The sequence below is a fragment of the Corythoichthys intestinalis genome, chromosome 9, assembly GCF_030265065.1.
Source record: "Corythoichthys intestinalis isolate RoL2023-P3 chromosome 9, ASM3026506v1, whole genome shotgun sequence".
NCBI lineage: Eukaryota > Metazoa > Chordata > Actinopteri > Syngnathiformes > Syngnathidae > Corythoichthys > Corythoichthys intestinalis.
Genome location: NC_080403.1, coordinates 11223843 through 11235907, shown reverse-complemented (window position 1 = coordinate 11235907; position 12065 = coordinate 11223843). Strand labels below are relative to the sequence as shown.

At 39.8% G+C, this 12065-nt stretch overlaps 1 protein-coding gene across 3 annotated transcripts in view; it reads right to left on the bottom strand.

The window, feature by feature from the left end:
* LOC130921647 (rootletin-like) overlaps positions 1 to 12065 on the bottom strand; it is an 84339-nt gene that overhangs the window by 9748 nt on the left and 62526 nt on the right. For 2 of the 3 annotated variants that reach the window (XM_057845778.1, XM_057845775.1), the window contains exons 33-36: positions 10838 to 10987; positions 10454 to 10654; positions 5478 to 5609; positions 46 to 222 (exon numbers count right to left, since the gene is read on the bottom strand). In XM_057845778.1, coding sequence (XP_057701761.1) covers positions 46 to 222; positions 5478 to 5609; positions 10454 to 10654; positions 10838 to 10987 — 660 coding nt within the window. The remainder of the gene's footprint in view (positions 1 to 45; positions 223 to 5477; positions 5610 to 10453; positions 10655 to 10837; positions 10988 to 12065) is intronic. The other variant, XM_057845777.1, reaches the window with a different exon arrangement.

Below are 12065 nucleotides of genomic sequence, written 5' to 3'. Positions count from 1 at the left end.
TCGGAGTAACACAATAAATATATGACAAGGCCTGGGCGTCTTTACCTGCTCCTCCAGACCTTTGACCCGGTGTCGATGTGTGCGTTCCCTGGAGTCGAAAGTCTTCTCCAGATCCCTGAAGCTGGCTCTAAGCCTCTCGGCCTCGTGCTGGGTCTCATCACGCTGCCTGACCAAACTCTCGCACAAGCTGTGGGACTGTTCCATGTCAGCCAGCTGTGTCTTCTCAGAGAAACAGAGAGAGAGGCAGACAAAGGCTGGCGTCAAAAGCAGTGCGTGGGATGACCGTTAAGGATGTAAGAGTCTTTAAAACAAAAGAGAAGGGACAGATGACTTCATGTTTAATAAAGGCTCAGAAGAATCATTGGGAAGAATTTAAAACAAACAAAAAAATCTTTTTAAATCTGGCTGTGGTGACCTACATGCAGTATATATCAGGCTAACGTTTCTGCTCCAGGACCACATTTGGTTTTCAAAATGGTCATCTGTGGATGAGGTTAAACAAATTCAATGAAATAAAAACATTGATAATGTGTAAAATATGGTCCCAATTTCTAAAGAAGAATTACATCATTGAGCTCACCATACTTTGGGAGGACGCCATCCATGTGGCATACAACCAAAAACATTTGCACCATGCTAAATTAGCTGCTGGAGCACATCACCACAATTTAAATATGGAAGTCCGCCCAGTGGAGATCGGATGCAGAGGATTTTTGGCATCTACAACCAAACTGTTCGGGGACTTGGGAATTGCACAGCTGTCAAAATTGCCACAGAAGCATAAGGGAGAAGCAGCCATTGACTTTGGCTGAAGAGGAATGACATAATTTGAGCCCCCAGCTAGCAAGCCTCACATCCTTCAAGATGCCACATGATTGATTGGGCATGAATTCATTTAACTATGGTTTAATCAGAGGTGGGTAGTACCGCATTATATTTACTTGAGAAAGTTTTTGAGAAAAATATACTCCTTAGAGTACTTTTACTACGCAATACTTTTTACTTGAGTAGATTTGTGAAGAAGAAACACTATTCTTACTCTACTTTGGGCAACACTAGAGTACATTTGTCCTCATTGTTCTACATATTGACTTTATTTTTGCCAGAGATGCCGACAGTGGCTTTCACTTTCACCAATATTACGTTGCAACTAAAACGACATGGCTCCATTATACCAATAGGAAGGTAACAATGTTTTCAATGTTTTTTCTCCACTAGAGGGCACTCATGCTCTTTGGATGGGCGATGTTTCATACTGTAGTGTTATTCTTGACTGAATTTGATGTGTCATCTTTTTTGGCTTAATATGGTCATGTAATACATTATAGTACAGTATAATAATAACAGTTCATACAGATGAAGTTCTACTGAGAAAGAAAATATAACATTTAAAAAAAAAAAAAAAATCAGACATTGTAAGCAGTTACTCACAACGTGACTCATTACTTGAATATTCTTTTCAGCGAATCCTTTTTTACTTGTACTTAAGTAAATATTTGGATGACTACTTTATTTGAGTTATATTATTTAGTAGTAACGCTACTCTTACTTGAGTAATTTTTCGGCTACTCTACCCACCACTGAATGTAATACAATACAAATTAATTGTATGTGAAAACGAGTCATTTAAGTATACTATAGTCTTATTACTAAATACATACAGTATAATTTGGCCTAGATTTTTGTTATCATACACTTAAAAAACCAAGAATTTGAAATCAGGCACAAATAGTGCCAACTAAATACTTAAATACAGTCACTAGGGCAGGGTATTGCCAACAATGTCACGATATATGTCTATCCCAAAACATGGACTACAGGGCAATATAAATCCCAATACAACTAAAAAAAATCAGACATGTACAATGAATGCATACATTTTTATTTTGCTGTACAGCAAAAATTCTTCTTTCTCTGATTTATTAATGCGCTTAACATTAGAAAAAGAAATGTAAACAAGGCTGCAGATATCGAATATTTTAGTAGTCGATTAATCTATCAACTAGTTAGTTGGAATAATCGGATAAGAAACATTCAATGCGTTGCAGAATGAATTTTAGGCGATGTAAAGCAAAGGCTTGCTAAGATTGCACTTTCAAAAGACCATTAAACGCCAACATAAAAAACATTCCTGTGTGTTTCTTCAAATTGCACTGTCAATTTAAAAATAAATTTAAAATACCTTAGCTTAGCCTCAAACTTTATTAAAGAAATAATTGAGGATCTAAATACAACAAAAGAACAATTTGCTAACTTGCATAGCAAAAGTCCGCCAGCTTAAATGTTATAAATTGGTACTTTTTTCACAATACGCTTAACAAATAGTTCAAACGCATATTCCCACAAAAAAAAACACAAAAAAAAAACAACTAAATATACCTATAAACCAAATTACGAATGTACAAAATAAAACATATTAGCTTATATTGGTCTTAACAGGGAGCGCCTGGATTCAGCCATGTTAATAGAATTATGTCATATTCACTGTTGTCACAAGAGGGCAGTGTATCGACCCAAATCTATAAAACTAAATGCAGACACTTACAAAACAAACCATTACAACGGCACACTCATTAAACGAATAATCGAAGCAGCAAAATTTGCTTCAATGCTTTTTTTCTAATCGAATTACTCAGGTTAATCAATCAATCAATCAATCAATCGTTGCAGCACTAGTTGCAAACAATTCGCCTGACAGGTCAGAAAACAAGTTCGTTATGATGAAATCCAAACACTTGGCAAAATAAGACGATATCAAATTTAAGTAAAATCAACTGTCCTTATTTTTTTAAACTGCAGTACTGTAAAATATACTAAAAGTTTTTGAACTTATTAGCTATGGACATAAAATAAAAAAAATCAAATATCTCCCCTTGAACACACGTCTCGCAGTAGTAAGAACGTGAATCGATACAGAATCCAAGTATTGATTTTATCAATACATGAATCGCAAAAGGCCCGAAACGATGTATTCCCATATCGATTTTTTTAAGCACACGCCATAGAGTCACTATTGCGTAATTTGTTAGAAACTGATAATAACAATAGTGACAACAGATGTTTTTGGTATGTTTTATCTAGTGCTGTCAAATGATTAAAAAATGTAATCTAGTTAATCATATGTCAACTGTGTGATTAATCATGATTAATCACATTTCCCTTGAGATAAATAAAGTTGCTCTTCAGGAAAAAAATTATTAGGAAAATACTATAATTGACTTAAAATTTGTTTTAAGATGAAATGTATGATGTGTGAATGAATTAATACTTAACCAAAGAGAGTTTTAAAATTTTATTTAACAACTCAGCTCGTACAAAATAATAAATAAAATAAATTGTATGATACAGAAAGAGCTTTAACAGATTAAAGTGCCTCAGACTTACAATGTGGCTCAAGTACCGTTTGGCATATTACCCAAAATTAACTGCCAATTTAAAGAGCAGACAAGCACAATACAGTAACAATAGCTAGTGTTTCAAAAAATGTGTTAACAACTTGTCTGTTAAATTGAACATTTCACACAAATAAATGCAGCATTTGCAGTTTTACACTAAATGGCCTGAAAGCTGTGTGAGATATAAAAAAAAAATTGTCAATTTTCACACTTAACTGAAAAACATTACACTAAACTGTGTGTAAAGGTATTTAGAAACACTGCTTAAGTTAGCCAGTCATAGTCTATATATTTTTTTAAACCAACTGCTCAGGCAAACTAGCTTGTTGACATTTTCAGATAAAAGAGCAGACCTTTTCTTTTGAACAATGTGCCCTGTCAAAGAAGTCTCTCGCAGGGAACAGTTGTGGCAGGTGTGACCGGATACTTTTTTTTTGCATGGGCCAGCTTACTGTGGGCACCACTGTGCGCAGACCACCACTGTAATGGACATGAGTCCATGCTGGCACTGCCTTGTACCTGTCTAGTGGTTTGTCATTAGTTGTTGTTTGTTGTCATTGGATTTTCAACGCCATCGTCTTCGACTATGTGAATGGGTCTACACTCTACAAAAAAAAGGTCAATTTTCACACACTTAACTGAAAAAGATTACACTAAACTGTGTGTAAAGGTATTTAGAAACACTGCTTGTTAGCCATACTCTTTTTTTTCAACCAACTCCTCAGGCAAACTAGCTTGTTGACATTTTCAGATAACAGAGCAGACCTTTTCTTTTGAACAGTGTGCCCTGTCAAAGAAAACAGTCTCTCAAAGAACGGTTGTGGCAGGTGTGACCAGATACTTTTTTTGCTAGGTGGGCCAGCTTACTGTGCGCAGACCACCACTGTAGTGGACATGAGTCCATGCTGGCACTCCCTTGTACCTGTCCAGTGGTTTGTCATTGGATTTTCAAGGCCCTCATCTTCGACTATGTTAATGGGTCTACACTCTACAGTCTCTGGCAGTCTGTCTACCCATGTAGCGATAGCAGTAGTCAACCTACTTGTTGTCTTTTGTTGACAAGTCCGAGTCCGCACTCTGCCAATGTAGCTTGATGACTGCGGCTTGTTTCCCGCTGTGTTAGCGTCATTGCTAACACTAGCTGTGCTCGAAGGTGGTACTTTAGGCTGGTTGAGCTTCGATCGAACGACAGTTCATTACATCAGTATGTGCACACAACTTTGGTTTTATCCAGATTTCCATTAGGCAGCTTTTTAAAACGGAATTTGGTCATCATCCTCAGTCATCATGGCTGGCTGCATTATGTCCTGCATTGCCGCGCGGAGAATGTAAACATCAGCGTGTGGGACTACGGGAGGCAGTTGTGGCCAAACTTAGTGTGAGCGGTAAATTGCGTTATTTTTTTAAAATGCGTTAATATTTCCAGATTAATCATGGTCGTTAACGCGTTATTGTTGACAGGCCTAATTATTTTATTTAGTTTCTACTAAGATCATCAAATGATTTTGCATTTGTCATCCAAAATGCTGTGAAATCATTGTCTGCCATTGACGACAATAGACGTGCATCCTTTTGAACTGGAATGGCTGGCAGCAAATGAATGAATGTTCAAATGGATTGGACGTCAACCTGTGGCAAACTCATCTAAATTCACAGCACAAAGATGAAAAGAGCCGCATCATTGGCACACAATCAATGGCACAGGACAATGGCACAGAAAGACATTCCATTACATTCCACACTTTAAGACACTTTAAGGCACTACTGGTAACAAACATGCTGGTGATGTCTTTGATGTTTATTCTCGTGTGGACAACGTTGACTGACCAACGTTTGAAACACGAAAAAAAGTGTTAGCTTCATGCCATAGTCTGATTTCCTCCAGTATTTCTGTTTTTAATTTACACTACAATAAGTAACTGTACATGTCTGCTATTTATACTACATTTTGTCCACATCTACACTCTGGTCTTGGCATTTATTATGAGCTACTTTATACACAACAGACAAACATTTTACCTACCTAAATTTCATTTACAAATCAGCGAAGACCATGTCAGTAAAGGTGGATTGAATATGTACCTGCAGTATAAGTATCTGCTGATGGGATTCCTGCAGCTCCTGTTCAGCCGTGTTCAGGGAACGATCCAAGCGGTTTCTTTCGGCCGAAAGACGCATGCTGCCCTCTTCGCTCTTCAGCTTCTGACGCTCGACCTGAAGAGAGATGCATTCAGTGTCTAATTTTTATTCACCATTTACGTACATATTTAATTTGTTTATATATTCTTTCATATACGTCCAATCCATTTTGACACCCAGTCAAAATGGTTTGGACGTCTATTATCGTCAATTAGGCCTGGCGGTTTGGCCCAAAAAAAGGATCACCATATATATATTTTTTGCTTCATATTGTCCGATCTGAACTAAACTTCTTTTCCAGGTTGTTGTTTTGTCTAAAATGAATGAATGGTAGTGTTTATATACTTGTGTCTACAATTGTATATGAACACTGAGCTAGTGATAAATGAAATGTACTTTAACGCACACAATGTGTAATTTTCTTTGTTAGTATGTGTATTAGGGCGCTTTCACATTAGACCAAGAGGACCAGGGTCTGGTTGGAGAGCTATCTGGCAGCAACACTTGCAAATGAGTTGTTGAAAAAGCATTCACACTGAGCCAACCAAACTTTCTGAGTAGCATTACGTGGAGGAAAGGCACACTCATTGATTGGACAAATAGAAGAGGAAATAACTCCCTCCTGGGAGAGGAGAGAGCACGCTGTGACGCTGCTAATAATGTAGCAGGGCATAATTTTTACATCTTAAACTGTATATAATTTTTTTTTTTTTTTGCAATGATAATACTGTATAACCGTGCATTTGTGGGTGTCCATTTTTTGTCAACTGACTGTTTTGTGAAGCTTAAGTTCGTATGCATGTAAGTTCAGGGGAAAAAAAAAAAACCCAACCTAATGTAGCATAACATAGCAAGTCGCCGCTTGGCCAGCGACATAGTCGCTCCCTCACAACTCGAGTGAACTGGAGTATATACAGGGTCTCTGCACATTTCTGACAAGCAAATATAATGTTTTTTAAGACCAATTTAAGACCTTTGAGTACAAAAAATAAGACCACTACCATGAAACAAATACGCATGGTAAATAAAACTAACAAAAAAAAAAACACACACTCTAGATTCAAGTCAAAGGTTTTCTAAAAAATATAAATCAGTGCATCTTCAGTTCATAAAAAAGAAATCTAACTGCCTTTTCAATATTTTAATTGTCGCGTACTGCTGTCAACAGTGCAGCAGTACAACATCAACAGTACGGAAATGAGTGGAAGTTTTACTACTTATTAAATTGCCTCAGAGCATCAGATTTCTCCTTAATGTCAGCCAACTCCTTCCTTTTTACTTTGGCTCGATGTTTAAGTGTGTTGGATTTTGTTATTAGAGATGCCATTTTTCTCCCACCATTTTTGTAGCACCCACAGTATTTCTGCCTTTGGCGGAGCGGTTGGGGCGAATGCAGCGAAAGCACTTGTGCTGGGACCCGGGCTCAACACCAAAGGTCTTATACTTGCGTTAGTGCCTGTTTGTGCGAACATTTGCATGGGGACTGTTGTTGCCTGACTAGCAGCACTAGCAGCATAGCGTGTATGCTTTTCCCCTTTCATGTGAGCATCAAGGGCTTTACAGCCCATTGTGCCCACCTTGATGTCTGTTCGACATGTTTTTAACAACCAGTTGTATTTCGGCTCCTTAAGCCACTTATCACGAAACTTTCAGTTCTCCATCTGGGTTCATGTTCAAGTATGCCTAGACAGTGAAAGAAATGTAAAGAAATGCACGTATGCCTGTTCCATCCACTTCATCTGTTCTTTGCTCTGGTTCTATTACATGGCTAAAAGGACACACTGCCCCCTGAGGCGTGATTCCTGCGCTATGAGACACGGCTGATGGAGCCTCTCTATTTTTTTTACGGAATCTTATAATGAAGCAGGCTAAATAAATAACATTAGCGCGAAAAAAAAATCCGGACATATATTAGACTGGCCGGATTAAATTTCATACCTCCCATGTGAAATTTAATGTCATACCTCATAAAATAACGAAATATAATGCTTATTGAGACCTTAAAAAAACGCATATTGTAAAACAGACCTTTTAAGACTTTTTAAGGATCCGCGGAGATCATGTTATAAAAAAACGCATAGGGGAAAATTAGACCACGAAAGTCACACAGGCGCACTATCACTCTCACTTTCAAGGCTTTTTGGACTGTCAAATTGTCGCCACATCCAGGAGAGTGAGACTCACATACAGCCGCCCCAAGAGGCTCGCCTGTCTCGGTTTGTATCACTCTCACACGGTACGTTCAGCAACAGCATGCAAAACACGTCCGCTCCGTTAAAACCCAATTCCGTGTATCAAATGCAACTGCTTAGCGCAGCACAACAACATTTGGCCAAGATTCGTCTGTCATCTTGCCATCATTGATTTTGAATGGCGTGCACTATACTTCCACTTCCAAGGATGCGTGTACCTTCACAGCCTAGAGCATCACAGCTCCACGCTGTAACACTGCACATAAAGCAGCAAAAGCACACCCTGCTCCGGTCACAAGCAAAGCAGTTTGCGCATTAAGCTGACCAAGACCCACGATTTATGAGCGGACTAGAGTTCGTTTGTTTGGTCCGAACTACAGTTTGGATGCGCGTTCACATTTACAAAACGAAGCGCATTATCTGAAGAAAAAGAACGCTGACAGTGTGTGCTAGCGTTGCCACCTTTCAGAAATAGAAATAAGGGACGCCCCCCCTCGTGCCCAAAGCCTTACGGGCGAAAAAAGGGGCATCCCCAAAACTCCTAAAATGCATAGAAATGTATGTATTTTTAGATGAGAAACCTGTATTGTGCACTTTGTGGGCATGGCAGTTTCCTTGCAGCAGATTGTTTTTTTTCCCTGCAGGTTAGTGAAAACGAAGTTGTGAATATCGTAATTAACATTTGTGTTGTCGGCACTGAATCCGGTCAGGTGATGCATTGACAAGCCAAATTTCTTAAGGGAATGTTCCAGGATAGCTACAATTCCAGCAGCTGATTCGTCTGCATTCTCTATGAAGTCCAGCATTTTGTTGGTGAGCCCAGACTCTGGACTGAAGTACTGGACAGCAAGGGGAACATCTTCCTGCTCGATTTATTCGAGGCATCGGTCTGTATGGAGAATGGGATGGGTGACGTTAAGATCTTAAGCACTTCACCCACTGCCTTAGGACCCAGGACTTGTTTCAACAGTGCCTCTTGCTTGTTCTCCCCAAAGTCATTTTCTTCACCATTTTGGAATCACATAAAAATCTTCTGATTGAGCCTGTGTCCACAGTCAGCACTATTGTAGCCCTGACTGGCTACGTTTTACTGTGTGGTATACCTGTGTCACCTCAGCTGCAGTAATTCAGAGGGTAGGAGTGGGATGATGTCAAATTCACTATTAATCAATCAATAGATAGCATATATGTGCAGTAGGACTATTTATTCAGTGTTTATTTGCTGTTAATCTATTAGGAATAATTCCAAATGAGTAGCATTAGTTAGCGTAACAAAATAACCTGTTCTTTATGGGTACATAAATTCATTCCATATTGATTGATAATAAATGCATGTTTAAAAAAAAAAAAAAAATCAACATTCCTAAAAATAATCAACCATAGTAGGGACTGAAATAGCCTAGCTATGCTCCTATCAATGCAACATGTATGAAGATAAATATAAATATAGCCTATATGTTATACAAGAGCATAATAACATACCAAATCAAGCTCAGGGGATGTTTCAGGTACAAAGAATTATGACAAAGGTTCTACTGGGATCTTATATTCCGTTTGTGGAGGTACCCTGCAGCATTCCGTGAGACACTGCAAAAACTTTCCTGCCTGCCTTGCAGTTCGCGTTATATTCATCATCAGTGACTCTTATCGAGCCACTCCAGTCTATTTTTTGGAGACGTTTCCCCTTTTGAGGATGACATGGGGTGTCCTCAACTTCTAATGTTGAAGAGACATTTTAGTTTTGAAAACGCGCGGGGCGGTGCACTGAGCAGAGAGAGCGAGGTAACTAGGCAACGAACCCGGAAGTGGAGCGCAGTGCAGGGCACTAGGGCAGACAGCAGCGGGCAGGCAGATAACTATCTTGCTGTCTTTAATATCCCCTGCCCTTTTTGTTCATTATTGCTGGCTCAGTGGTCACTCATGAGCGCAGGTGTGTGTTTGTGTGTGACAGATGTGCATGGGCTGGGCGCAACACCGCCCGCCACGCTGGAGCCGCGGGTCGCGCGGGGTCGACCCCTGGGACAATTGTGAAATACGGAATAAACTGCGTTCCGTATTGGTTCAATACAGAACGCAACTTTTCATTCCCAATTACAGAACGATTCCGTATCTCAAGGGACGGGTGGCAAGCCTAGTGTGTGCTGACAGTGCTAGTGTGAAAGCGCCCTTAAGCTTTACAGTTTACCTCCTCTGGAGGGCAATAAACATGGAAAATCATCAATTTTGAACTCTTGTTGAGGGGCTGTTGAAATTTTGCTAAAACTAGTCAGTTTGCGTATGCATATGCATGAAGTCAGTTGAGTATAAAACGGCTGTATACCACTCCTACCACCTTAAATGGATGGGACGTCAATGGCAGCAAATAAGATTTAGAGTTTAGGAACAGCAAATCCTGTTTGAGACGTGTCGTAGTAGTACATGACTAGAAGTAGCGTTACGAAGTACTGCTGATTTTACTTTACAGAGCCCTCCCAGTTCAAATGGATTGGAACATCTATCACCCAATGGCTGCCAACAAGCTTTTCCCCCATTGTTTTCACATTGGTTAATTCCTGATATATTTATGTATTAAAAGTACATTTTTTTGTGAGTTTTTTGATGTGAATTTATTTTGTATGTTTAGGTTATTCTGTGGTACACACTTTGGATGGATGTGTTGTGCTTAAAGTGTTTCAATAATTGAATTACACCAGAGTATTGGACTGGGTGACAGTCAAAAGACGATACCTTATCAAGCGTATTCCTTAAGGCATTTTTATCCTTCTCCAGCCTCACAGCCTGTCTCTCGGCATCCTTCTTTTCTGTTTCTAGCATGGCCACAGCCCTTTGAAGAGCTCGCAAACGTTCCTCCACCGTCGCTCGCTCCGTCTGAGCCGCTTGAGCACCGCGCTGTGCCTCGGCAAGGCTGGCCGAACGCTGCCGCAGAGTCTGCCGCACAATGAACACATGACTGGTAGAGAACATCTGAGAAGCTACCGAGGTGTCGATAAAGCGTGAAAAGCGTGCATTTGCACAATAGGTGTGTAAAATAAACCTTGAGCATACAAAACAACATCTCTTTGGCATACAGTATATGTGATATTTGATGTAGTAAGTGAAAACAATCTTCACCTCTTGTGTCTTGGTGAATTCGGACTCCAGTTCCTCTCGTTGGAGCTCACTCTGGTGCAGCTCACTCTGCAGGCTGTGCATGCGCTCATTAAGGGTGGCCATGTTCCTTCTGGCTTCGCTTAACGATAAGCGGGATTCATCGATTCGCTCCTGATAAATATAAGTTACAGTACATCAATCCCTATTCCCTCCCTATTCACTTCCATTGAAATTGAACCATATCCATTGTCATTGCCATTTCCATTGACTTGGACCTATAAAAGAAATACTCATTGGTTCAGATTGACTCTTGGCCCAGCGTGGATAAAATAGAACTACCAGAGGTGGGTAGACTAGCCAAAAATTTTACGTAAGTAAGCGTAGCATTACGTATAAATAATTGTACTCAAGTAAAAGCTTCATCCAAAAAGGTACTCAAATACAAGTAAAAAACTACTTGTTGAAGAGAATACACAACTAATGAGTAACATTGTCAGTAACTGCTTACAATGTATTTTTTTTAATGTTTTTTTTTCTCAGCACAACTTCATCTATATGAATTGTTATTAATTATTATACTGTCCTATAACCAGGGGTGCACATAAGTGGTCCGCATGCGCGCATGCGTACCGGACGTAGACAAACGCGCTGGCCCTCAACGACTTCCATACGCTTTTGCGTACCGATGGCTGACCACCGTATTTGCGGCGGACACGAGAAAATAACTTCTCAATATGTCAAAGAGGCAGGCCACACTGAGTAATTACTTCCGTGTTCCCCCACCCCCGTCAAAAGACAGACAGACGACAGAGACGTCACCGGAGCTACCGAAAAAACAGGACTTTTGCTGAAAAGTAGGAGGTACCATGGCTAGAAGCAAATGATGCTCGCACGGAAATGCGGTACAAAATGTGCTGTGAGAATCCCAATGTCGCCGATAAGAGCAGCGCATTTTATGTAGGGTCAAAGAATTTCAGCCATCCAAACTTTGAAAAGCACGAAAAAAACAGAGAGCATGTGGCAATTAAGCAAACTATCCATGTCAAACAGGACCTCGCTCGCCCTATGGACAAGTGGCGGAATAAAGGTAATGAACAGTGACATGCACTGACAAACGTGTTTTTGCTCGCATTTTACAAAGCTAAACATGCACGTTCAATAAGGTCTTAAGAGGAGGACATCCCACTTTTAAAAAGGCTTGGAGTTAATGTGGGAGCCGCATAATGCCCTTTATTTTGAATTGGTGCTT